The 27,274-nt window shown below is 37.2% G+C and overlaps 5 protein-coding genes and 1 long non-coding RNA gene across 10 annotated transcripts; 3 read left to right on the forward strand and 3 right to left on the reverse strand.

The window, feature by feature from the left end:
• Window positions 1–4,770: 4,770 nt before the first annotated feature.
• Window positions 4,771–6,154, reverse strand: LOC111489717. The gene is made up of 2 exons (XR_002719427.1): window positions 6,006–6,154; window positions 4,771–5,692 (listed from the first exon to the last, which is right to left on the reverse strand). It is a non-coding gene; the product is annotated as an uncharacterized LOC111489717 (long non-coding RNA).
• Window positions 6,155–8,105: 1,951 nt separating this feature from the next.
• On the forward strand, window positions 8,106–11,267 carry LOC111489117 (dual specificity tyrosine-phosphorylation-regulated kinase 4-like). 4 transcript variants are annotated; one of them, XM_023137166.1, is made up of 8 exons: window positions 8,106–8,625; window positions 8,861–9,317; window positions 9,402–9,545; window positions 9,761–10,040; window positions 10,128–10,235; window positions 10,318–10,596; window positions 10,669–10,812; window positions 10,888–11,267. In XM_023137166.1, the coding sequence occupies exons 1-8, from the start codon at window positions 8,322–8,324 to the stop codon at window positions 11,062–11,064; spliced, it is 1,893 nt and encodes a 630-aa protein (XP_022992934.1). In that variant the 5' UTR covers window positions 8,106–8,321; the 3' UTR covers window positions 11,065–11,267. The 4 variants fall into 4 exon arrangements, with proteins under 4 accessions (XP_022992934.1, XP_022992933.1, XP_022992935.1 ...); XM_023137165.1 differs by having other exon boundaries at window positions 8,107–8,625; window positions 8,861–9,545; XM_023137167.1 differs by lacking the exons at window positions 8,106–8,625; window positions 8,861–9,317 and having other exon boundaries at window positions 9,418–9,545; window positions 9,714–10,040.
• A 150-nt stretch (window positions 11,268–11,417) lies between these two features.
• LOC111489116 (NF-X1-type zinc finger protein NFXL2) lies at window positions 11,418–16,128 on the reverse strand. Its single transcript, XM_023137164.1, has 13 exons — window positions 14,910–16,128; window positions 14,675–14,788; window positions 14,543–14,598; window positions 14,348–14,414; window positions 13,778–13,870; window positions 13,372–13,457; window positions 13,123–13,285; window positions 12,830–13,003; window positions 12,527–12,717; window positions 12,357–12,438; window positions 12,056–12,262; window positions 11,833–11,922; window positions 11,418–11,745 (listed from the first exon to the last, which is right to left on the reverse strand). Exons 1-13 carry the CDS (start codon window positions 16,038–16,040, stop codon window positions 11,587–11,589), a joined length of 2,613 nt encoding a protein of 870 aa, XP_022992932.1. The 5' UTR covers window positions 16,041–16,128; the 3' UTR covers window positions 11,418–11,586.
• Window positions 16,129–16,727: 599 nt separating this feature from the next.
• Window positions 16,728–17,934, forward strand: LOC111489306. The gene is made up of 3 exons (XM_023137452.1): window positions 16,728–17,139; window positions 17,215–17,480; window positions 17,721–17,934. The coding sequence occupies exons 1-3, from the start codon at window positions 16,863–16,865 to the stop codon at window positions 17,787–17,789; spliced, it is 612 nt and encodes a 203-aa protein (XP_022993220.1). The 5' UTR covers window positions 16,728–16,862; the 3' UTR covers window positions 17,790–17,934.
• A 762-nt stretch (window positions 17,935–18,696) lies between these two features.
• Window positions 18,697–22,233, forward strand: LOC111489266 (anthranilate synthase alpha subunit 1, chloroplastic-like). The gene is made up of 11 exons (XM_023137400.1): window positions 18,697–18,958; window positions 19,246–19,418; window positions 19,515–19,704; window positions 20,075–20,226; window positions 20,332–20,447; window positions 20,524–20,770; window positions 20,844–20,900; window positions 20,980–21,132; window positions 21,403–21,483; window positions 21,571–21,657; window positions 21,746–22,233. The coding sequence occupies exons 1-11, from the start codon at window positions 18,742–18,744 to the stop codon at window positions 22,067–22,069; spliced, it is 1,797 nt and encodes a 598-aa protein (XP_022993168.1). The 5' UTR covers window positions 18,697–18,741; the 3' UTR covers window positions 22,070–22,233.
• A 275-nt stretch (window positions 22,234–22,508) lies between these two features.
• On the reverse strand, window positions 22,509–26,251 carry LOC111489814 (probable LRR receptor-like serine/threonine-protein kinase At3g47570). Of its 2 annotated transcripts, XM_023138211.1 has the most exons (3): window positions 25,727–25,792; window positions 23,314–25,403; window positions 22,509–23,208 (listed from the first exon to the last, which is right to left on the reverse strand). In XM_023138211.1, the coding sequence occupies exons 2-3, from the start codon at window positions 25,262–25,264 to the stop codon at window positions 22,751–22,753; spliced, it is 2,409 nt and encodes an 802-aa protein (XP_022993979.1). In that variant the 5' UTR covers window positions 25,265–25,403; window positions 25,727–25,792; the 3' UTR covers window positions 22,509–22,750. The 2 variants fall into 2 exon arrangements, with proteins under 2 accessions (XP_022993979.1, XP_022993978.1); XM_023138210.1 differs by having other exon boundaries at window positions 23,314–26,251.
• Window positions 26,252–27,274: the final 1,023 nt, after the last annotated feature.

Raw genomic sequence — 27,274 nt, forward strand, 5'->3', positions numbered from 1 at the left:
TACTATTACTATGTTCAATGAGTTGAGTCACCAACAACTTGCAGGCAACTCGGTATTCCTTTCCTCCTCCATATTCCTTCCTTTTCACTCCCAACCTCCATGCAATTATACATCCCAAAAGGTTGAAAGTGACCCAAAAGAGAAACTATGACTCCCAACTCCAACCACCACCATACACATTCCATTCATATGCAAACAACACAGGTATAATGAAACCTCCACTTTTGGAATATGGAGCCCCCCTTCCCTTCCTTTTCTTCTTACGACCAGACCAACTCAAAACGTTTTAAGTTCTAACTTCTTTATTATTTGAAAAAATTAAATGAAAAAATCTTTGGTTACTTTCAGATAAAGTAGCGAAGGAATTTTCCCTTTTCTTTCCTTCTTTTCTCACTTCGTCCTTCTCCTTCATCGACCCAAGAATTAGAGAAAATCAGAGAGCAACACGCAGATGATAGCGATAGGAATGGGAGGAGTTAAAGCTTATAAAGGTGTTTGATTTGATGTGTTTTTTGTTCCTACCTGCTTTCCTATGCTTTTATGACTTCTTCCTTTTTTTTTTTTTTCACAAAACCTTTTCAGTTCCTTTTTTCCTCTCAATACACCAAGCAACCTCTTCTTAGATATGAACTTTTTCAGCCGAACTCCCAACACTTCCATCTCTATCTTTGCTCTACCCACCTTCATCATTTAATACATTATACAGATTTGACTCAACCACTCAAATTCTACAATACATTATATACATCTACTTTTTTCATCATCACAAACAGTCTTTTCCATGACCTGTGCTTCTAAATGTTAAACCTATCACAACCTATTCCTTCCTCCCCAAGATGATATCACAATTTAAAACCTCAAAAGGTTTACCTATCAAGAATTGTTAGACTTCAACAGTTCCCGACTATCGAGGATAGCTTTCAGGCTATTTCAACGGGTTTTCACTGTCAAAATATGTTTCCAAGCTTTTGTAATATATATACACACCACACACAAATAGACCACTAGACATAAATTCTCAAAACAAGACAGCAGACATACAAATCAAGCTCCCTTTAAGCAAAAAACTAAGCAAAATGGACGGATCCTTATCCCATTAATTGATAATATCTGATCAAATATATGTATCTTAAACAAACAATTGATTGTAGTTCACACTTGCAATACAAAGCAGAAGCCAATCTCAAGCAGTCCACATGCATCCTTTGCCTACTGATGTTTGAGTTGTTAAAGAGGTAGGCCCAATCAAAACAATTATCTCTGCCAACAACTCATCACCTAACTCTCAGTCTACAGAAACTCATATCATAAAGAGGGGGGGAAATCCTGAGCATATAATTTCTGCAATAACAAAGGGTATAAAGTATTTTTCCACTTTTGAAGCAGTGTTCATTTATTCTCAATAGAAGCTAACGAAATATAAATTCATAGGTTCTCTGCTCCCACTAAAGCAATTGGAGAGAAGAAAGTGTGTGTGGAACTAATCAGCCTGCGACAAAGATGGGAAAAAGGAGAGATTCTAGGAGTAGAGGATCCACAAGACTTCGCATTATTTTCTGCAAAAAAGCATTTGCCTTTTAGCTACACGTTGGTTTCTTTTTCTTTTTCCCCTCTCTTTCCTGTTTTGCTTCTACCTTGTATCTATGTGCATAATTATCAGGTGAAAATAATTGAGCGACAAACATTTTTCTTGCTTAACCCAACAAGGGAGTGAGTTTCATTTTATTTCGCACACTTCATCAAAGGAACAATTCTTTGAAATAAATTTGTGAATTATTTGATTTATAAAAGTAGCACCTATGAACGGCGTTCATACACGAGCAACAGAACCAGATCTACCGCACCCACTAAGAGGATGAAAAAGAAATCCAGACGAGATCTTCAGTACCATAATTTTAGGCATATAAGTAAGATAAATAGAAAGAGACAAATATATATAGCTTTGTAAAGTCTCACAACACAAATACCTACACAATCTGCTCTGGATTCTTGTTGCTGACAATATGTTAATTCATTAGAAAGTTTGGTCATTTCTCACTGTCCATTCACAAGAAAAGAAATGAAAAGGTTGATCAGGTGGATTTAATTCTCTTGAGCTATACCTCATAAGAAAGCTATGAACTCCCCCATATGAAAACCATATTCTTTGCACATCTATAGACAACAGTGGCGGAGGAGAAAGGACTGAATGAAATGCTTAAAAGAAGTTTGAGGCTGAAAAGTGGTGGGGGAGGGGGGGTCTATGCATATCTCCAGCAGTAGCTGTCATTCATGACAATATTCAATAATTCCATGTTAAAGGAGATCAAGTGAGGCTGTGAAAATAAATACATAAATATATTATAGAAGACAGAAACTTAAATGGGGAAAGTCCAACAAACACATTTGGATGAACTGTCTAATATCGAACCTCAACTTCATTACCTATATATGGAGCTGTTAGCTTTTACACATCTTAGCTGTTTATGTTATTCTTCTAAATGCTTTCTCTTCTATAGATAAAAACATACATACATATATATTCAAGCAAATTGGGTTACATTCTTTCATATGTAGTTAAGCGCATATTTCCGAAGTTCTATCAATTAGATCTTTAACAAAAGCACATCAGAAATTCTTGAACTCAATCCTTCCTATCTCAAGTAACAGTTCTTTATGCGTCTTTGAACAAATGACATCTTTAACAAGAAACTGTAAGAGCTAGACAATAAATTGAGGGAAATAAAGTCCTACAATTAAGAGAGGGATCAGTTGCTTCTTTAGGAGACCAGAAACACTGAAGAAATTGCTTTTCAATTAGTTTCCACTGAAAAAACAAATTAAGAAGGAGAAGATAATAAAACCTCAAAACATTTTGGGAAAATATTCAACCTTCCTCTCACTCTTGCAGTTGAACTACTTAACATCATTGCTGAAAAAGCTTTTTCAAATTAAGAGTGACGGGATTTGACTTTCGTCCATTAATGCACAAATATTATATTCCTCGCTCTCATACGTATCTGCTTTCTCATTAAAGTTCCAAGTGGGCAATCTCCAATTAGGTATGTTGTTGAATCAGGCTGCCAACTACTAAACGTCTAATTGGTCAATTGAAAAAATAAGAACAGAACTAGAAAGTAATACAAGGTGCATATCTTGTAGTAAATGGACCATTAACAGATGGGGTGGGCAATTATTCGTGCTTATCACAACATTCATTTTTCCATGATCCTTACTTTCCATAAATGAAACTCGAAATTACAGAACTATAGTTCCTCTCAGCCCATTGGCAATCGTTGAACAGTAAGGTTAGTGCTGATCACACATGTCTATATGCTTTTCCACTCACTAAGGTTAATTTTAGGAGAAATAGAAGTTCAAATGTGTCAAACGAACAAGCAGTTTTAGCCTTTCAGTGGGAAAAGATTCATAAAAAAACAGTTCTCGTGCAGAAAAGGTGCCAATGCTTAAATGAACCAAAAAGAGAGAAATATGATATGATGAGAAAAAGGTAATGGTGAAATGCCTTTCATATTGAAGTGCACGCTCAGGATTTATGAAATTAAGTGTGACAATGAAGAGGAACAAAGGTCTGTCCATTAAGAGACCCAGGATATATGCCTTGTAAAAGGGAAGTTCCTAGGAGTAATGCTACAGAACAAAAAAGAATAAATAAAAACAAAATATTATTCTAAGTGGTGAGTATACACCAATACAAATTAAACAAAACGAGTTGATGCTCGTACTGTTCCCTACTTTATTAGATGAACTTGGTCCATAAATTAATTTATCCAAGATTATGCAATAGGTTTTGTCATAATTTTTAGCTAATTATGAGTTTTGGTCAAAGTGGCCACAAATATATTCAAATCCGTATCATCTGAAATTATGCAATCCCAGCACCACGATTTAACGTTCTTGTCGCATAATGGGTGGTGGATATGACTTCACTCTTTCATTTCTCTTTATATTTTTTGACACTTGCAGAATTTCTTTGGTTCTGTAGTAATTGTTTTGATTCATAATGCGTTAGGAAAAGGTTTTCATAGTTGAGATATCCATCGTTGCTATAAATGGATGTTCTATTTATGACATGACACCAACGACTACAAGTTTTATGAACTTTTGAACAGAATAGCCCACTAGGCAATAATGACCAAGCTACAATCTACCCATCAACACAAAATATTTAAAGCATTTGGGGAAAAGTAAGCTTGGTAGTTTCTGGTAAGAAGGGTAATTAAATGCTAGTTACACCCTGTAGTAATTTCTAACACAGCGCATATGAATGCCAAAAGAGGGATAGCCACTACGCCTTTATCAACATTACTTAAGCATACAAAAACCAAAATAAATGGAGAATGATGAGTGGCATGGAAATATAGCATAGGAAATACGGCATCAACAAGCTTGGCCATTGCATTTAAATAAAAAGACTTAGCCTATGACAGGATGAATTTGTTCAATGGATTAAGTAGCCGTCGTGCCATCAAGCTGGAGAGATAGTTAAACCTTGTCTAAGGTACAAAATTATCCAGAAACAAGTTTATAAAAATATTGAAAGCAAGAAAAAGAAACCATAGTTATATTTCACAAATCACAGCTGGTTTAACTTTTAAGCGTATAAATATGAATTCATCAACTCATATCTCATTTTGACTTGAGATAGTTTCGTTTAATAAAAGAATCCGAAAAATAAAAAATAAACAAAGAACACAGAAAACCAAATCTTTATGCTTTCTAAACTCGTCATACTTTCTGAGATAGATTCTGAAAGAATTCAATGCTTGAATCAAACACACTTTTCTCAATTCATTCTATGCCATGTTTCTGAAAACAAATATATGCATATATTTGAACAATCAAACAAAACCTTAACCATCACTCCTACTAAAACCTGCATAAGATATATTTGTCTTTTAGCAACTATACTCGTAAATAATTTCACCCACATAGACACCCCTACCAAAAGAAAAGAAAGAATGAAAGAATGAAAGAAAGAAAGAAAGAGTGGCAGAAGAAACAAAAAGTGAAGTAATAAAGTATATTCCACAAAACAAATAATTTAAGGGTAGAATTGATTAACCGCACTAAGGCTTAGCCTAATCTCTACACAGAACAGTGGAAGAACCTCCTCCCACTGGTATCTTCTTTTCTAAATTAGTACAGAAATATGCTGGTAGTCTGCTTTTTGGCCCACCCATGTCCCATATGCTTTATAATGCTTTCAATCACTACAAAAGTCTAGCAAAATACTCAATAATATCCCCCCAAGAAAAAGAAACAGGAATTTCAATTATGTGATTATGTGTGTGGGGATGCCTATTCATCAGCAGGAGATGCGTATGGCTCTGTCCAAGCACAGGAAGCGATCCCTGGACTATGGAAAAAGTTTTATTTATTTTTTTCTTTTTTTCTTTTCCACGTAAAGAAGAAATCATGAAGCTGTTGAAACTATGGAACGAAAATTGTATGAGAAGGAAAGAAAATAAAATTATGAAGGGAAACAAGAGGGGATATTGGGGTGGGGTTGGTGGGTGTCTGAGTGGACTACATTGTCTAGGCCTTTGGGTTTTACCATAAATAGTAAATCTGAGTGTATGCTATGTGCTTAGTGGGGAACCTGGTTCTTACTCCATTACCTTCCCTGATTGCGACACATTTTCACTTTCACTTTCACTTCATACCCCATTTTTAACACCCATTTCTTCTTCTGTTTTCAAAATTCAACAACATGGCATCATTTTGAGTCTCGGATGCAGCAAGATAACTCCAACTTACTTTTCAACTTTCGAAGTGGTAAAGTGAGACAAAAAACAAAAGGACAAAAAAACGAATCGAATTATAACTTTGATAGAAAAATCCTCCGATTTTAGGGCTACATATTTTCCTTAAGATTCGCACATCAAAATTCAATTCAATGTTGCAGAGATTTCCAATATTTGTATCAGTTAACATCCTTCACGCAGCAAAAGCTCTAACCTCCAATTAGATTACCATAAAAACATACACAAAAACACACTAACCTTCTTGCTCCTTCGGCCTCCATTTCGTCCTCTAAAATCTCTAACCCACGCAGCTCCTCCACCAATTTGAGAAATCAATTCGCACAATTTTTCTGTTCAATGGCTAATGGAATGAGTAAACGAGTGATTATAATCTATTATGGCGCGTATCTCGTTTTTTTGTATAATCATTGAAATATAGTTTCCCTCCTAACAAATTCGCGGAAAAATTGTCACGTCTTGTAAATTTAAATGAATATTATTAATCTACGCACAAATCCAACACTTTTCTCAAAATTTAGAACATTTCTATTATCATTAAAAAAAAATATATATATATATATATATATTTATTTTCATCCGAGAATTAAAAAGTCACTCCAAGTTTTACCGAGGTTGAAATTGAAGGGGATAGAATATATCTTGGGCCAGAGAGACTCATAAAAGAATTGGGCCGTACAAGAAAAGAAACTTAATGGCGAAAGCCCAGCCCAATCTCAAGCCCAATATTGGGCTGTCTATCCAAAATCATTATTTTTTTCTTTTGAAAAAATACAAATAAAAGAGCATAATCTAAATAAATTCTAATAATATCTTGCAATATTAAATTACCTTCCATAATTATTTAAAAATTATTTTTAAAATATAAATATATTAGAAAGAAAATAAATATAATAGTTATAATATATGAAAAAATGTGAGAGAGATGGCATGATTAAGAGGCCCACGTGGGGTGAAGAGTCAAATCAATGCTCAAGGTTAGCTGATAATGAAGATTGGTGTTCATGTTGGTGTTGTTGGTGATGGAACTCCACGTGAAATGTTCTACTTCTGTTCGTCATTTACTCAACCTTGCCATAATTTTCATTTTCCTTACCAAATATATTTAAATTTTTAATCCAGCTAAGGTTTTAAAATATTTTAGAAGATAAAACTTCCAAACAAATAAATAATAAATATATTTTTTAAATCAACGTCAACCATGCATTATTTTTCATTTAATAATTCAAAACTATTTAGTCTAAAATAATAAACTATCGTGCATTGACTTCAATACCTTATGTTTCTATCATATAATTAGTTAACGTTATTTTTTTATTAAATTATTATTTTTTTTTAGTTCTCAATAAATTCAACATCCAACTATAATAATTAATATTTTTATTCTATACTATAATACTTTAAGATTTATTTAATAAATGTTTTTAAAATAACAAAATTATAAAAAGATAAAATAATTAATCCTCAACACGTAATCACATGGAGAAAGAAATAGAAAGAAAAGGGGTTGGTGTAATTGCTTCATCACACCCACCCCCAAAAGTCGGTTGCACCTGCAAAATTATTTCTCCATTAATTATTATTTTTTCACTTTATCATATTCTACATAAAATTAAATATTGCCCAATTCCAATCTATTTTCTATCTAATTATCTATTTTTAAGCTTCAATTTTTTTTTTTAAAAATAGTAATTTTATAAAACTTATTTTTTATATTTAAATATTAATGGATGAACCGACCAATCATTGAATGAGTTGTAATTTCATCGTCATTAGGTAAAAGGAGCATATGGATCTTTGTTAGTGAGAGTGAACGTGTTGCTCCACTCGCTCATCCATATGGCTTTTAGATAGAGAAAAGGACATTACAACCTTAAACTCCAAAAGGAATTATTAAATATTTTATTATATGATTATTTGTAACGTGTTAAAGCGGACAATGTCTACTAGTAGTAGATTTAGAGTGTTACATATTGATACAAAGCTCAAAAGTGGCTTAAAATATTTTTGTATTTTTATTTTATTTTTTATACCAATCAGGAAAGGTGAGAAAATTTTGAAAAACGTTGAATAAAGAAGCTTCTATGAAAATAAATAAATATTTTAGAGGGGAATAATAAGAAGAAAAAAAAAAGAGAGAGAGAAAAAAGTCGGTCCCCAACGACTACTAAATCTTGTCGGGAACTAAAAGAATAGAGAAACAATCATGACACGTGTAAGGGTGAAGTTTACCGACGTGGAAAATCGTACGACTCATTGTGAATTGGACCCACCAATCAAAATCCGTACAAAACCGAGGCTAAGTTGGCACTGTGTAAATCAGCGTCGCCCTTGGATCGCTTCAGTTTCACAGAACATTGTAAAGGAAAAAGAAAAGAAAAAAAGAGAGAGTGAAGAAGAGAGGTAGAGAGAGAAAATTCTCTCAAGCATGCAAACGCCGAGTCGACCCAAAACAAATTCCAATTTTACCAATCCAAATCTTCTCAATTACCATTTCGAGTCGTTTCTCTAACACCCCATCAACCAATTTCTCTCCAATTTTGAGCTTCTTCATCCATGGCGGTTTCCGACGTGGAAGCAGTGCTCGAATTTCTTAAGAAAAATGGGTTTTCAGAGGCAGAGTCGGCTCTCAAAAGGGATGTCGTCGACAAATCCGATTTGGGTTCTTTTGATTTTGAAAAATTCTTCTTTCCGATGCTCCCTTCTCCACCTCCGGTCAGAATCCCGTCCACTTCCCGGCAATTCGCCTCTCTTTCTGGCTGCGACGCCGACGGCGACCATCGTTTTGGATCGAACTCTGTTTCCTCTGATGATGAGTTTGTAAGCTTGAGGTCTTCTACTTCTGACGTTTGCTCTTCCGGTAATGGGTTAGATTTGAAGTTCCAATTCATAAGATTCATTGCTTGTTTATGAAATTTGGAATAGTCTCTTCAACTTGTCTTAATCGTACTGGGTTGAAGTAGAAACAGTATCCTTACTTTGATTTCCCCTGTTCTTAGATCCATAATGTTCTTTCTTTTTTGAAAACCCCATGTTCTTATATTTTACAAACTCAAACTGGATATTGAAATTGGGATCTTTGTGTTCTGTTGCAGAATTCATCAATCCTTACGGTGTTTCATCAGAATCTTCTTCAGATATCGCCTCTCAGTTCGACACCGCGCGTGATTACCACGAATTCGATTTGCAGAATGATCTCCTTTGGTATGATGAGAAAGAGGATGTGAATTTCTTTGGCTGCCCAAGTGAGGATAAGTTTATAATGACTACTGAGAAAGACGAGCAGTTTAGTAGTTTGTCAGCTCCCGAGAAGTCGATTCTTTGTCGTACAGCTCGCTCGAGTGACGAACGTTTGATCGAGATCACAAATCATCCTTATAAGCAAGGCTTAGAGGGGCTGTCCGAGGGTTGCCTTCCTTTTTGCAAATGTTGTGTTGCCAATGGAGAGTTTTATAGCCACAAGAGTGATTCCCAGTTGAAGGTAGTTAAAGACATTGCCACTAACTGTGATTCCTCGACCGAAATATATTGTTCTTCGAACTTCGTCCACGGGTTTGAAAATCACAATGACTCCCTAAGTAAAGTTCTTGAAAAAAGTTATATACATAATGCAGCCGATGGCTATAACGTCGATAGTCATGGAGAAGTAGAGGAGGAAGCCGATGAATCTGAACCAGTTGCAGATGGAGATGGTGTTGCTGCTGACGAGCTACCGATGTGTGGTATCAACGACGATGAATTTGAAGTATTTGATCTGAGAATTATACATAGAAAGAACAGGTGAGCTACCAACGATGTCTAGAAACCATGTTTAAACGACTAGGCACTTGATCGCTCTTACGTTTTAGCTATCTATAGATGTTTAATTCAAGTGAAGTGACATTTGTTGCAAAGAACTTCACTTTCTGCTCTCTGCTTTGATAGATATTTAAAGCTTGTGTGTTGCAGGTTGATATGTAGCAATGAGTTGTTCTCATGTATTATGCAATATACAGGACTGGATTTGAAGAGAGCAAGGATTTTCCTATTGTGCTAAATACCGTCCTTGCAGGCCGATACTATGTAACCGAGTACCTCGGATCGGCCGCTTTTAGTAAAGTTATTCGAGCACACGATCTACAGACGGGCATAGATGTTTGCCTAAAGATCATAAAAAACGACAAAGATTTCTTCGATCAGAGCTTAGACGAAATCAAACTTCTAAAGCTTGTCAACAAACACGACCCTGCAGATCGGTGTCACATTTTACGGCTTTACGACTACTTTTACCATCAGGTTGGTTTTATCTGTTTCTCTCCTTTGTTTGAACTTTTGAGTATACTTTAGCTAGACTCACTCGTTCGTGTAATGCAAATTTGACAGGAACATCTCTTCATTGTTTGTGAACTACTTCGAGCGAACTTGTACGAGTTTCAAAAATTCAATCAAGAGTCTGGTGGAGATGCTTATTTTACATTTCATAGATTGCAGGTATGTTCGTTTAGATTAGGACAGCGGAGTGGTTTCTCGAGTTAGAAACTTAGATTAAAGTATATCGATTTTGTTTCGACAGTTTATTACACGTCAATGTTTGGAGGCATTGGAGTTCTTGCATCATTTGGGAATCATTCACTGTGATCTAAAGCCAGAAAACATTCTTCTTAAAAGTTACAAACGATGCGAGATTAAGGTTATCGACCTTGGAAGCAGTTGCTTTCAATCAGATAACTTGTGCCTATACGTGCAGTCTCGATCGTATAGAGCTCCCGAAGTAATTCTAGGCCTCCCGTATGATCCGAAGATCGACTTGTGGTCTCTTGGTTGTATTTTGGCTGAGCTATGGTCCGGAGAAGTAAGCTTTTCTTTCTCATCTAGATAAAACTCCGCTTTGAGCAAAACTGATCGAGCTGCTATGCCTTCTCAGGTATTGTTTCCGAACGATGCAGTTGTAATGATCCTTGCCCGCATGATCGGGTTGTTCGGTCCCATCGACCTGGAGATGCTCCTAAAAGGACAGGAGACACACAAATACTTCACTAAAGAATATGATCTGTTTTATATGAATGAGGTTGGTTTCAAACTTCCTTAGGAAATGTTGAGCATAATGTTCTCTTTTAAGAACGTTTGAGAATTTTCATTTCAGGAAAATGATCAAATGGAGTTCATCATCCCTGAAGAGTCCTCCTTGGAGAATCATTTGCAGGTTTTCGACTCCGGGTTCATTGATTTCCTTTCGAGCTTACTCGAGATCAATCCAGAAAAACGACCAACTGCAAAGGAAGCTCTTGCACATCCGTGGGTGTCGCAGTCGTACCAGTAAACATTCTCATAATTTTTTTTGAAGAAATATCAAATAAATTAAAGAAAGTAATAATAAGAGGGTAAAAGATAAAAAGAATTGGCTTCTGGTTTTGCTCTTTTTTGTAAATGTCTGAAGAAAAAGAAACTTTGTAGAATTGATTCAATGAATTAGAAACTTATCAATTTTGTGATATGAGAAATGAAAGTTTTGGTTTTTGTTTACATTTTGAGTGTTGTATATATTAAAAATAAGCCTTTTAATTTGAAATGAGCGTACGGTTTCACACGTGCACGTGATGAAATTTTGATAACATTTCTCGTACAACAAGCATCATAAACAGTTTACCGAGTTACCTTAAACAAACTCCGAGATGTGATGAAACAGGGCAAAAATTACATTATTATATCTCAAATCAAAGTTTACAGAGTGCCATTAGTGAATCAATAGAAACACCAAGATGAATGAGACTTAATAATATCTATTTTTACAAACTCAAATATGTAAGTTCCTGTGATGCTAATTAGGAAGGAGGTTGAAACTTTAGATTCGAGGGTATCTCCTTCTTGGTCTTTGCTTTTCAGCTTCGTTCATCCAGTCATTCAGCCATAACAGGCCCTTGTAACCATACAAGGATATCAAGACCACGGCAATCATGATGACCATTATTACAAGAGTATACTTCAATGCGCCAAACAATTTCTGTCCACACGGATTTTAGTTCGACCAAGTAAGAACACAAACTACAGATGTTGCTTATTTTGTACACAACTAGCTCAAGGACAGTACCTGTAGTCTCGAGATCGGCTTAACTTCTTGTATCGTGTCACGCCTTCTCTTTCGCTTTGATACTTGCTTCTTGGTATCAGCCTCCTTTACCTTTACCCCCAAGCAATTGATCATAGTAAAATTGAAATCAGTAATGGGCCATTGCATCTACTAAAAACTGAAACTGAAACATTCGTTTAGTATTCAAATACAGATTTCTGTAGTGCAGTATGAAATACGTTACCCCGGCGACTTCAGGTTTCCGTTGAGATAATTCTGACTCAACAACCTGTACTTTACGTTTGCAATCGGAACCACAAGGTAAAAGGCCATACCCAAATTGGGTTTTCGGTATGTCTTTCGGGTCACGATCCGTTTTGCTATAAGCTGCTTGTACGTCCTTGCACAACCACTCCTTTTTCAAGGTTTGGCATCCACAACGAACCGTAACCTTGGAAATTTTCAAATACAATCATAAAATATTTGCAGAAACAAATCCCTGTTATTAGTGTTCAAGAAACTATGGAAGATAACCAAGGAGGTACCTTTTTCGAACAATTTTCGGGTGACGGGCATTTCCCAGGATGACAAGTTTCAGAACACAGATGTGTGCAGTGAGGCAACTTTCTGCAATGGCAAACACCTCCAATGTTGTTTAAGCTTTGTTTTTTATTAAGAAAAAGTATCACCAACAAGTAATAGTATCTTTGACTACCTATGGCAAGGTCCACCGCAGGACAATACAGCCATTTGCTCCTCTGGAGGCAGAGTAATGTAGTACATACACTCGAAAACATGGACCATTGTACCACAGTGACACGAACGTTTTAAAAGCACTTTGCAGGGAGGACAATCTCCAGGATGGCATTTTACGGGACATGGATGTGCACATTTTGGCTTCCTCTCCTAGGAAAAAGAAAAAACTATTCATTCTCAGACTGGAGATGACTTCCACATCAAAGATGAAGAAAGGGAAAAACAGAAAATCACATGATATTCCAAAAGTGAAGATGCCAACCTTTTCACAAGGAAGATTACACTTTTCGCAAGACTCGCTCAAGTCTTTTCGGGATGATGATGGAGGTTGGCTCTTGAGCGCGTGGCAAATTTTGGTACAATAATGATTGGTACAGGGAAGAGGATTTCCACATAAATTATCACAAGAAAATTGTGTAATATTTGAGCAAACCATCTGAGGAAAAACAATGGGATGAGCAAAAAGTAACCAAAAACAAGACTCAGATAACTCAAAGGGAACTTGCAAGGAAGTGTTAAGTTATAATCCATGACTGCTTGAAGCATACAACTAACCATTCTCTCAGCACCAATGTGTTGACCCAAACACGGTCGCCACACTAATTCTGGGCACGGAGGACATAGACAACCAGGAGTAGGTTCCTCTGGATGAAACACTTTCTTTTTCTTTGGTTTCAATGTGAACTCTGGTTTAGGAGGAGGCTTGGGACCATGGCATCTAAATAAAGGAAAGGAGATGAAAAGGTCAAGAAGGATAAAAGAAGATTTAAACTCCAATCATTGTCATCAAAAGGTTTTGCTAACCTCAATTGGCATTTATGCCCACATGAATACTCTTCTTCACAAATTCTGCGACATGGGGGACAAGCTCCATAATGGCATTTGTGTGGCTGAATAAAAACATGTCAAAGGTCAAGAAAACCAAATCACCTCTTTATAGATATGGGAGCTAACTGACGCTTCATGCATTCGTAAAAGTTGTCATTTTTCAAAAAGGAAAAAAAATGCAAATTATATCGATATGGATTTGAACCCGAACCAGTTATTCAACCATGCAGAGTGCATATCAGTTCTAAAATATAGAAGTCAAGTAAAATGTTAAAAAGAGGAAGAAATTATAGGGTGAGTTATTGATATTCTAATGAGATTTCAAAAGTAAAGATCTAACACACATAAAATAGCAAGAAACCAAGTCATAGCACAAAACTACCTTTAGACTTAATCTATGGCTGCATAGAGGTGGGACAGGACATCGTTTAGGACATTTTGGAGGCTTCTGATCCATCTCAGTGCCACAAGGAACCTAATTTCGTTCGCAACACAAATAAAAGATTCAGAATACAAATATCAGAACACGCACATATATCTACTACAGATCTCAAAAAAATACTTCTATTTGTGTTGTTCTGTAAAGCCTAACAATATGAAAGTAAATTATCATCATATAGTAAATGAAAATCAACCACACAGACACAATAGGACCCGTACTACTTACCAAATTCTAGCGCTTAAGCCTTACGCCCTTTAACCACAAGAAACCAGACCACCATTATGTTTAAAGTCCAATTGATAAGTACACAATCTTTAGCCACAAATTACAGAAATGCAACGTATTCACGTTATTGATTGGAGAGAATTTTGAAAATTTGAAAATTATGCACAAACTTAGATTTCATTTCTTCAGCTCCAAGTTTAACATAATTCACCCAAGCAGATAACAATATGGTATAAAATGAAATAGGATGTCTCAACTATGAAAATTAAAGAGCCAATGTTTCACCTCAAAGTGTGTCTCGCCACATGCACACGATATCGTTACCATCACTGGACAAGGAGCACAAGGACCTCTGCCATACCAAATTGATTGTTTGCATTAATTCATTAATATCATTCAAATACAGCTCAATCTAATTAATGTACAGCAGAAGAATCATTAAAAATAGCCATGATCAATCTAATTAATATAATGACATACCTATGACATGGGGACGGACATTTGTGGTTTTTACATCGCAACCTCCTGCCGCAAATCTAAAATTTTGAAAAGTTAATAATCCTCCGGAGACATACAGAACTGAATGTAACAACTTAAGAGAGCAATAGAAACCTCTGAGCAGGGCGGGCAGTCACCGTCGCAGCAGCGGCGTCTACAAGCATGGCGTCCACAGTCTCGCATTCTCTGGCACTTCCTCTCACATGCCAAATCTTGATAACAAGGAATCTACTCTAGACTCAGTTACATTTTACCATCTCTAAACTCATTGATAATTGAACTTCTTTTTCTATTTCATTCATTTCCAAAGCATTAAAAATAAACAGAGAGTATTGAAAAGAAAAAGTACCTCTTTCCTCAAGCTTCCACACCTGCAGGACTTGAAGACAACAGTTCTGCAAGTTCCAATACATGGGCCGCGGTGACATCGCTCTGGACACCTATGATAGCCACAAGGAAGCATCTTTTCACATGTAGCCCCACAAAGTGATACAGCAACATCACAAGGTATCCCTTCATACGCCTTTTTCCCACAGGGGCACGTTCGTTTCCCCTTAAACGGACACTGGCCACACTCTCCAGAATGACACCCTTCATTGCACGAATGTTTCCCACATCCCAACAGTTTATTACACTCGATCTCACACCGAAAACTCCGATCCCAGCATTCCCTTTTCTCCACAGTCTTCCCACATTGACATTTAAATACACCTTGAATACGACACGGCGGACAAGAACCCTCATGGCAAATCTCCGCGCACTTATGCCTACCGCAATCCAACACTTTGGAGCAGACATTGTTACACGAAAAATTCTTAAACCCACATCGTCGAGCGTCCCGAACGGACCCACAATAGCAACTAGCCTGCACTATCTTTGGACATGAGGGGCAAGGACCGGGGTGGCACAAGAGCAAGCAATGATGACCACAGTTGTGTTTCAATGGCCTGCCGCATACCTCACCACATGAATGGGGTAAAATCCAAGGATCATCGCTTGGTGGGTTTTCCAATTTCCCACAGAAACATAAGTACTTCTTAGGAATTGAAGATTTGGAATACTCAACTCTACATTTGGGGCAGTTCCACGCAGAGTGCTCATCAGGCTTATCGGGGGAGACAAGAGAGCGTGTGGCAGCTCGCGCAGCGGCCAAATCCGAAGCTTGGCGAGCCCAACTCTGAATACAGAAGAGATGGAAAACGTCAAAACAGAGAGAATAACAGGACCAGGTGGGGTCCATGAGGCGGATGCGTTCGAGGCATATCAAACAAGACAATGCGCCGGAGGAGGAGGAGGTGAGGAAGGATTGGATCTTAGATAAGTCAGCGGTAGTGGTAGATCGGCCGGTGAATTCGAAATAGGCTTTGAAAACGGAATCAGAGAGATCAAGATGACGGAGGGATTGAGATCCGGTGTTGTCATCGTCGGAATTAGAATCGGAGTCAGAGATGGTCCGTCGATGGTCGTGGGTTGAGATCATGGTTGAAGTGCGGAGGAAGAGGGCACAATGAACTGTGGACTCTTTTTTATTAATTTTGTGAATACTTATGGGCCTGCTCTCTCTTTCTAATCTCAATCCCATTTTTACAAATTCTTTTGGAAGATATTCCTCTCTTCCAATTAACATCCTCAATAAATGGTATTTATTATGTGATTTTTTTTTTTTTTTCCATACTCCCCCTGAAAGAATGATTAATCTTACTCGGATACCCTTTGTAATAGTTCAATCCCATGTTGTCATTTTTTTAGCCTTCCATCGAAAGTTTTTAAAACGCGTGTGCAAGAGAGAGGTTTCCACGTTCTTATAAAAAAATGTTTCGTTCTCCTTTTCAACCCATACGAGATCTCACAATCTACTGTTGGCACATTGTCCGGGTGTCACATTTTATATTTTATGCAATATATCACAAATTATATTCCAAATTAAGCCAACATTCAATAGAAAAATAAATAGTTAATATTTTATTTTTTAACCGTCAAACACAACTATGTATTTAAATTCAAAATAATGGTCGCAATCAATTACGATTTTAAAATAAATTTGTAGATGGGGTTTTTGTCGGCTTGGGAGTGACGTGTACTAAAAAAATTTCATCTAGAAGGTTTTGTTGAATCAGGAGGACATTTGAGTGTAGCCGTTAACATTTTTTTTTATGTGTATTTGATGACCGTTGAATTTTCCCCAATTCACCCCATTTCAAAGTCTTCTCTTCCTCTTCCCCATCCATCACTCAATTTCAAACTCTGCAAAATTCCATCTTCTGCGACATCGAAAACCCACATAGCAATCCCAAAATCGGAGATGGGTTTTCAAAAGGAAGAGAAATCACTGAGGATTTTGAGGGTTTTGAAGACCCTCTTCTTCTTAATCACCATGTTCATGTCTCTGCTTTTCTTCTCAGCTCCAATTCTTCTCGCCATTGCCGATGCGCTTCTTCCTTCTCTTCTTCTCTCCGCCCTCCTCTTCCCCGATTCTCTCTCCTTCAAATCTCTCTCTTCCCATCTCCAAACCTACGAGTTTGGTTCATCCCTTGTCGATATTCCGCTCATCTCCATTTCCAGATCCGCCATCATCATCTGTAAGCCATTTCTCTTGCAAACGCACAGAGACGAAATTCAAGTTGTGTTTATGGATATGGGTTTTGTTTTTGTAGGTGTTTACAGTTTGTGCGATGGCCCAAAGCTATCTCGAGGGCCATACTTAGCGGCGGCAATGGCTTGTTCTTCGACATCTCTGGTTTTTGTTTCGGTGAAAGCCTTGTTCATGTTTGGTGAGATGAGGATTGAGCGAGGAGGGGCCATGGAAATGGCTCTGTTTGGTTGCTCTCTGGTTTTGGCAGTTGGCCACATCGCTGTGGCCTATAGAACCAGCTGCCGACAAAGAAGGAAGCTTCGGGTTTTCCAAATCGACATTGAAGCTGTAAGAATTTCCATCTCTGGCTTCCAATTTCCTCTAATTTTCAGGTTAAATTTAAAGAACATTATTTTGGAACAGACTGATGTCCAATTAAATTTAAGATTTATTTAAAGTAAATAAACTAAATTTAAAAAATTGAAAGTCAGCTAAAACAAAATAATATTTTGATCTAATTTAGTTTTCTTAAAAAAAAAAAAGAGAGAATTAATTAAATTTAGAATGTCGGTTCTTCCTTATCTGTAGGTTACAGCCTGCCATAAAGGGTTCCCACAGTTGAAAAATACTATTTTGGAAGGAAAAGCTGTAGAGTAATTCATAGAAGGCATGTTACGTTGCAGACGACATGTCGGATTCGCAAGGAGCAGATAAATCGGATAAGTTAAGGACGTGTATATATGGAGTTTTCCAAAAAAAAAATAACCATAATATATATATATAAACAATGCATGATAATGGATTGGGTGGAATTTTTCTTTTGTTTTTTTCTTTTAAATTAACTTCAATTTTGAAAAGAAAAAAAAAATGCAATCAAAATCAAACCCGACTTTACTCTATTTTTACAAATATATATATATATTTAACGTCGGTAACGGTTGTAATTTATAAATGTTTGATATTTAAACATTATGATATTTTAATTATTAATATAACATGTATAATAAATAAATATGCTTTTTAAAATAATTAGATAACCAACCAAACTCCAACCATTCGGATTAATTTAAATTTTTCGAGTTAATACAAAAAAAATTTCAACATAACCCGCTCCACAAACGTGTGTACACTTTGAAATAATTCTCGTAAATTTTCTTTTTTTTTTACTATTTATTGTATTTTCTAGGTGGCACAATTTATTTTAGTAGGGGACTCCTTGAATAATTCTATGAAATAATTAAAAATAATTTTAGGCATTACGTCCACAAAGCTTCACTATTTATATTTATATTTGTCATTAATCTTCATTTATTTATTTCATAGGTATGAGTTGATAAGACTCTTTTGCATTCAACTTATCCGCTTAAAATAACTATAATATATAACAAATAGTAATAATAATAGGGAACTGATTAACTAAATATTTTATATGGTCCATCGATAATCAATGGAAATAAAAAAACAATAAAAAATGGCGGTGAAATTTCGTATAGTCTGAACCGTTACATGCAGCTGGCGTGCAATGGGAATAAAGTGGTATATACAACCAGGGACCCCGGGGACATATTTTCTGAGAGTTCCAAGGTTGTCCTACTTCCGTTGTCGGAAAATGCAATCTCTTACTCGCGACAGCTTTCTCCTCCCCTACGCCCACCGGCTCCGTCGTCCTGGTTCTGTCCACAGCAGTTCCACCCAGAGAGCTGGTTGCTTCTTTCGATGCCGTCGAGGTTCAGATTCTCAATTGTCGCTTTTCCGGTCAACCTTTGACAAGTGTTTCCCGCCCTTGAGGTCTTCTGCTCTCCCGGCCCCAAGTTCTAACGCTTTAGGTAACCAATCTTCGTTGTTTTTGTCTCCTTCTTCTTCATCTTGGCTTTGGTTTTTTTTGTTAAATTACAAATTTAGTAAATTAATTGGCAAAGTATGTATTTTATTCCCTAACATTTGAATTAATATTTTCAAATTTAAAATATTTTTTAAAGAGTAAAATTGAATTTGGTTTTTTTTTTTTTTAATTTAGGGAGGAATTTAAGTTATGAATTATAAAATGGTAATTTTTATGAATATTTGAATTATGATGTGTTAAGTTGGATTAATATGTTTGATTTTTATTTAGGTGTTGATGCAGCAGAGTTTATAGAAGCAACGAAACATGGAAATCTGGTGCCACTTTGTGTGTGCATTTTTGGAGATAAACTGGACCCAATTCTGGCATATCGGTGTCTGGTGAAGGAAAATGATTGGAATGCTCCGAGCTTCATTTTCGAGTCGGTGGAATCGAATTCTCAGGTTCATTTCTACTTTAATGGTGCTTTTGGATTAATTCCCTTTTGCATCTTAACTTCTATTTTCGTTCTATGAATTTTCGTACAATTTTCATCACAGGGTCGTTATAGTGTAGTGGGAGCTCAGCCAACTCTGGAAATAGTGGCGAAGGAGAATAAAATTACTGTTTTGGATCATAAGAAAGGGCGATTTACTGAAGAATTTGTTGATGATCCCCTCACTATTCCAATAAAGATCTCAGAGAAATGGAAACCTAAATCAATTGCTGGACTTCCAGACACGTTTTGTGGTAAAATTTGTCTCTTCCTTTGCATGAGGTTTTGTGATATCCCACGTTGGTTTGGAGAGGAGAACGAAGCATTCTTTATAAACCTCTCATTAGCAAACGTGTTTTAAAAATCTTGAGGAGAAACTCGAAAGGGAAAGCTGACACTGGACCCCAAAGGAGGGTGGATTGGGAGGTCCCACATCGATTGGAGAATGGAACGAGTGCCAACGATGGCCCCAAGGGGAGTGGATTGTGAGATCCCACGTTGGTGTTGGTTGGGAGGAGAACAAAACATTTTTTATAAGGGTGTGGAAACCTCTCCCTAGTAGACGAGTTTTAGGGAAAGCCCAGAGAGAAAAGCAGACATGTTTTAAAAATCTTGAGCGAATAGGTGGATGGGTAGGCTATTTCTCATACGACACAATGCGATATGTGGAGAACAAAAAGCTACCATTCTCAAGAGCTCCAAAGGATGACAGAAATCTTGCTGACTTTCATCTAGGCCTCTATGACGAGGTTGTCGTGTTTGATCATGTTGAAAAGGTGCTCATTTCCAGCATAACTCATGTTGTTGTGTTTGTCTGTTATTTATTTTAATGAAGTTGCTCTACTCTATAGCTACAGCTGATATGAAGTTTTGAACATCAGAAAGTGTATATAACTGTTTGGGTGGAGCTGGATGGATATTTGTCAGTGGAGAAAGCTTATGAAGATGGAGTAAAACGTTTGGACATTCTGGCAAAGAGATTTCAAGATGATGAACGGTGAGTATATGCTGTTCTTTCATGAGATGACTGTGTTGAAACATTTACATCAATTTTTTTGAATTTTGATTGTCAGTCCAAGGCTGAGCTCGGGTGTTGTCGGCTTGAATACTCGCCATTTTGGTCCATCCTTACAGAAATCAAACATGACTAGTGACTCTTACGAAGAGGCTGTGCTTCAGGCAAAAGAACATATTCTTGCAGGAGACATTTTCCAGATAGTTCTAAGCCAGCGTTTTGAGTATCGAACTTTTGCCAATCCTTTCGAGATTTATAGAGCGTTGAGAATCGTCAACCCGAGTCCGTATATGGCTTACTTGCAAGTAATGTTGTCTTAAACAGTCTACAAATTTTCAACTCAAACATGTTCGTACTAAGCTATACATTCTTCTCCAGGCTCGTGGTTGTACGTTGGTTGGTTCTAGTCCTGAAATTCTTACTCGTGTCAAAAAGGTAACAAATTGTTATGTTTTTTGTTCTTACTAAGCTGTTTAGTATGTAAAATTATAACCACAAAGCATGGTTTCAATAGAATAAGATTGTAAATCGCCCCTTGGCTGGAACTGTTCGAAGAGGGAGGACAGAAAAAGAAGATGAAATGTTGGAGAAGCAGTTATTGAATGATGCAAAACAGTGTGCAGAACACATTATGCTCGTTGATTTGGCTCGAAACGACGTTGGAAAGGTTTCATTTCACTTCTTTTGCCTCGCTTCTCGATTCATGTTTTGAAAACGAGGTGATATGAACCAAGGAAGAAGAAAAAAGTTGTGTTTTTGTTAGATCCCACATCGATTGGAGAAGGGAACAAAACATTTTTTATAAGGGTGTGGAAACTTCTCTTTAGTAGACGCATTTTAAAAACCTTAAGGGAAAGCTCAAAAAAGATAATATCTACTAGTGATGGACTTCATCATCGTGTATTTCATTACATTAACTTCGGTGATGGTTATGTAGGTTTCGAAAAATAGCTCGGTGAAGGTAGAAAAACTTATGAATATTGAGCGATATTCGCACGTAATGCACATAAGCTCAACGGTAAAAATGCAGTACCTTTCATGTAGATAAAAGAAAGGAACAACAAATTGTACATTAAAGTGATGCAGCTATGATTCCTTTGTGTAGGTAACAGGAGAGTTGCTTGACCATCTAAGTAGCTGGGATGCCCTGCAAGCTGCATTACCTGTTGGAACTGTTAGCGGAGCACCCAAGGTTTCTTGATTGTTCTTTGCCAAAGAACTGTTTCATTTCTAATAGTCAAACTTAGCGAGAATGAGTTCAAGCTATCGTTGTTTTGCAGGTAAAGGCCATGGAGTTGATCGATGAATTGGAGACAACAAGACGAGGTCCATATGGTGGTGGATTCGGTACCGTTGCTTTTAATGGTGATATGGACATGGCACTCGCTCTTAGAACGATCGTATTTCCGACGTCATCTCATTACGACACAATGTACTCGTACAAGGGTGTGAACCAGCGCCAGGAATGGGTTGCTCATCTTCAAGCTGGAGCTGGTATAGTGGCTGATAGTAGTCCTGATGATGAACACCAAGAATGCCAAAACAAAGCTGCTGCTCTTGCTCGTGCCATTGCCTTGGCAGAGTCTGCTTTTGTTAACAAGTAATCTTCCGCACCTGGCTCTCATCAAATTACTGAAAGAATTTCGTTCTATATGCAACAAAGCCATAAGCATAATTTATACTACCAATCTCAACCTCTGTACAACTATTCAAACAATTATAAGGAAGATAGTTCATAATATCTGTATTTCTTTCACTTCACCAAAACATATATAATTTTGTTAGTCTATTGAAGTCCACATCGGTTCGAGAGGGGAACAAAACATTTATTATAAGGATGTAGAAAACCTTGAGGGGAAACCCAAAGAGGACAATATCGGTTAATAGTGGACTTGGATTGTTACAAATAGTTTCAGAGCCAGACAACGGGCAGTGTGCCAGCGAGGACGTTGGGCCCCTAAGGGGGTGGATTGTGGGATCTCACATTGGTTGGAGAGGGAAACGAAGTATTTCTTATAACGGTGTGGAAACCTCTCCCTAGTAGACGCGTTTTAAAACCGTGAGGCTGACAACGATACGTAACGGACTAAAGTAGACAATATCTACTAGCGGTGACCTTGGTTTGTTACAACTGGTGTGATCAACTTCAGAACAAAATTGCAAAAGGGTTTTATGTTTCTGCATAACTTTCCATCTTCCTAGCAAAATACAATCTCAGAACATGGTTTTGCAGAAACTAGTGCAGTGAGGCTTGATAGCTTGCTCATCTGTGCCGAGGTCCTATGCTAAAAACCCCTAAAGTTTTCTCTTGCAAGGCATAGTTGAGCAACAGCATCACGGATATTCATTCTCTGAGTAGGCATTTGGGAAGAACATACAACTCCTATGTTGAAAATGGAAAACAAGCACTCTTTGGTTCTGAGACATTGATTAGCCTGAAACATAAGATCTTTGTTTTCTGTTCCCTCCAGTTCTTGAAGGCTCAATGTTGGCTCTGCTATTTGCTCTACCCGGTCGGGTGAAGCCTCAAGAACATGGTTGTTCTTAAGTTCTTGGAGGCCCATTGTTTGGTCTGCTATTTGTTCCACCCTTTCAGGCAAGGCTGTAAGAACATAGCTGTTCAAGGTTAAGCCATCATTGAATATATCATCAGTTGGCCTCTTTCCAGTGAACATCTCCAACAATAGGATGCCATAACTGTACACATCGCCATATGTCGAAACCTCGCTTCCCATGGCATACTCTACATTTGTTCAGGAACAGTTGAAGAAAGCGTCAATAAAACAGTTTTGAGCAAGGAACCATGAAAGCAAGAAGAACTAAAAGGATGAAAAGAAATCAAAGGCACCTGGAGGAGCATATCCAATAGTGCCTCGAAAACCAATGGATTCGGTTTCGGTTGATCTGTTCTGGGAGGAAGCTCCAGCCATAAACTTTGCCAATCCAAAATCTCCAACGTGAGCAGTCATGTTAGCATCCAAAAGAATATTACTAGGCTTTAAGTCACAGTGAGCTATTGGCATGGGGCTGCCATTATGCAGATAATCCAGAGCACTAGCCACATCAATGGCAATATCTAGCCTTTGCATGATATTCAAATACCTCTGCTCTCCTTCCTGGTCTAAAATATCAACTGGATGCAGCCAATTCTCTAGGCTCCTATTAACCATGAAATCAAAAACCAATGCCATAAAATCATTCCCTTGAAAATCGACTCCCGAGCAAGCAGATCGAATTTGGACAAGATTGCGATGTCTAATGTTTTTAAGTGCTTCACATTCTACCAGAAAACTCTTTGAAGCTCCCCTATGTTGAAGGTTGAACACTTTAACAGCAACAACGCTTCCATCTTGACTGAGAATTCCTTTATAGACAGACCCATAACCACCAACTCCAATTAGATTGTTGGGAGAAAATTCATCAGTGGCCTTAAGAAGATCATTATAAGATATAACAAAATAAGAAACTCTCAGTGATGGACTTAAATCCGCCTTATTTCTTTTCTTCCTTGGCCACAGGAAGAACAGAGAACAGATGACCAGAAGGCTTCCCACCAATCCACCAGCAACTGAGATAATAACTTTCAATGTGGTACTCAAGTTCTTCTTTCTGGTATTATCCAAACTGCATCTTGGTAGATTCAATTCATGTATACCATTGCAAAGCTGCTTATTTCCAAGAACTGAAAATGCGGTAGCATTTTTGAACACTCCTTGAGTGGGAACTTCACCTTCCAAATTGTTGAAAGATAAATTCAAATACCTCAGAAATTCAAACTCCTGCAAATAAGATGGAATTATGCCAGTCAAATTGTTGCGAGACAGGTCGAGTTCTTCAATACCTCTTAAAGAACTCAAAGACTGAGGTATAGGGCCCTCAAGGAAATTCCCATCCAAATGTAAATCTTCTAAGCTTGTGCAAGCACTGAGAGTAGAGGGAATAGCTCCAGTTAACATGTTGGCAGACATATGCAAATAGCCGAGGTTAACCAACTTGCCCACTTCCAATGGAATGGAACCAGTCAAATGATTATCAGACAGATCCAAAGCAATTGATAAAGATGAAATACTCAACAATTCTTTTGGTATTGTACCAGTTAGATGGTTCTGAGACAGAGCCAGAGATAGCAATTTTTGGTTTCTTCCTAGACTTGATGGTATGGCTCCAGTTAAGTTGTTTAACCTCAAATTGCATCTACCAAGTTCAGACAAGTTTCCAAGAGAGTGGGGGATTGTCCCTGAGAGCTGGTTTCCATTTAAATAGAAATCATTTAGTTTTTTCAGCTTGCCCATTGAGCTTGGTATAGAACCAGTCAACTGGTTTGTTTCCAGTCCTAATGCCACCAATTGGACGAGATTGCCAATCTCAGTAGGAATGGTTCCATGAATATGATTCCTACCAAATCCTATAATCCTGAGCTTTGTAGAGAAGTTGCTTATGAACTCCGGTAGCACGCCACCGAAATTGTTGTCGCTGATGACTACAGAGCTCAAATTGGTGCAGTTAACAAGAGGAAACAGGAAATTCAAGTCATCAACATTCCCATGTCCAAGGTTGTTTTCACCTATTCCAAAAGCCTCTAGATGTGTCGTGCTTGACAAACTAGGCACCTTTCCAGAAAACACGTTTTTTGAGATGACAAATTCCACTAGTTTTGAAGCATTGGATAGTGTAACAGGAATTGCTCCACTGAACTGATTAGTGTGGATTTTAAGAACCTGAAGGTTTGGGAACATGAAGCCTAAATCTATGGGAAGCCTACCCTCAAGCTGGTTCACAGGGAGTGAAAAGATTCTCATAGATGAAATATTGTAGATTGAGGAAGGGATAGTACCTGTCAGCTTGTTTGCCCCAATAACAAGATCTCTCAAATTCTTCAGCTGCCCAAAACTCCTTGGAATACTGCCGTGGAAGTGATTCAGAGTAGCCCAGAAGCCCCTGAGAGATGACAGATTTCCAAGTGATTCAGGCATTTCACCAAACAGTTCATTGGCAGACAATCGAAATACTTCAAGCTTGGTTAACAACCCAAGCTCCTTTGGCAGCATGCCTGTTAGATTATTGCTGAGCAATCCAATGTATTGAAGCTCTGAACAGTTTGATAAGGCGATGGGAATCTCCCCTACAAAGTAATTGTTTTCAAAGTCCAATACTTGCAGGCGGCTCAAACTGCCTATCTCTTGTGGAATTCTTCCTCCAAAGCTATTGTTATTAAGATTTAAGGTCGTAAGGAAGCTCAAATTCCCTATAGAAGGCGATACCTGACCGACGAATCGATACGAGGGAAGATTCAACTCAGTGACCCTCTGCTGCGGGCTGCATTTGACGCCTACCCAGTTGCAGAAATGGACAGACTCATTCCAGGAGATGAACAGGCCAAGTGGGTCGAGAGATATCTCAAATTTGAAAGATAGCAATGCAAGCATGTCTGTGTCGTTTCCTCCAAGAGCTGCTGAGGGTAAAGGAAGGCTGAGTAGAAGAACAGACATTAAAAACAGCCCAAATTGGGGATTGCTTCCACACTCCATAATAAGGATTAAGGTTCTGTGAGTGATGTTCAAGAGAGTGATTGCAATTTAGCAGAGGTAGCAACAATCTGATGGTTTGAAAATTCTGGGATTGGCCTTTTCTTGCCTTGGAAGTCAAGTTCTGTTTCCCCCATTTATCAAGAACAGAAAACAAGAACCAATGGCTTTGAGGATCGATCACGTTGATTTCAAGCCCAAAAATTTGAATTTGTGACGAGAGAAAGGGATTAGGTTGCAGACTAAATAAGATAATTGAAGGTTTAGACAAAAGATATCATGACAGGTTGGAGGATATCATGACAGGTTGGAGGATTGAAATAATTAATAGCAGCAAACAATGAGTCACCATATGGACATAATACGAATATACTTCCACGACTGAAATATCGATTATCCTTTTAAAGGTATGATTGTAAATCGAGCATAACTTAGTTGCAACTGATATATTGAAATCGATGATTCGATCTTCATACTTTTATTTATTACATTAAAAAAAAATCTTGCAACCGACTTGATAAGAAATTGATTTAAAATAACTTTTTTCTTTTTAAAATAAGTTTTAAAAATGTTGGGAGCATGATTTTATAGTTTTTTTAATTTCATTTCCTTGGAAGAAACTAGGAAAGATTGTAATCTACACAATTATTATTCATTATGATATAGTAGCATATCATGTCACGTTCAATTGATATATATACGTAGGTTGACTTTTATGATAAATATGGATGGCTATATTTTTTTAAAAAAATTATATTTAAAAATGATATTAAGAAATTACAGTTGAAAAACTATACATTATTATTAAGATATGAGGCATGAAACTTCTTCTTTGCTCTTAACATTCTTAGGAGTGATTTTCAGTGTGAGATCTTACATCGGTTGGAGAGGGGATGGAGCATTTCTTATAAAGGTGTGGAAATCTCTTCCTAGTAGAAGAGCTCTAAAACCGTGAGGTTGATGACAATACGTAACGGGTTAAAGAGGACAATATCTACTAGAGGTGGAGTTTAGCTACTACAAATAGTATCAGAGTTAGACATCTAAGGTGTTCCAGCAAGGACACTAGGCTCTAAGGGATAGATTATGAGATCTCACGTTCCCTTATAAGAGTATTTCGTATTGTCACGACATTTGTTTTTTTTTTTTTTTTAATAATTTATTATTATATTCTCTATCATTCAATTAAATCTTTTAAAATGTTCAAATCTTATCATCAAACATACGTGACAACAAGATTATGAAAACTAGTAGATGCAAAAAAAAAAAAAAAAAAAAAAAAAA

The sequence above is a fragment of the Cucurbita maxima genome, unplaced genomic scaffold, assembly GCF_002738345.1.
Source record: "Cucurbita maxima cultivar Rimu unplaced genomic scaffold, Cmax_1.0 Cma_Scf00014, whole genome shotgun sequence".
NCBI lineage: Eukaryota > Viridiplantae > Streptophyta > Magnoliopsida > Cucurbitales > Cucurbitaceae > Cucurbita > Cucurbita maxima.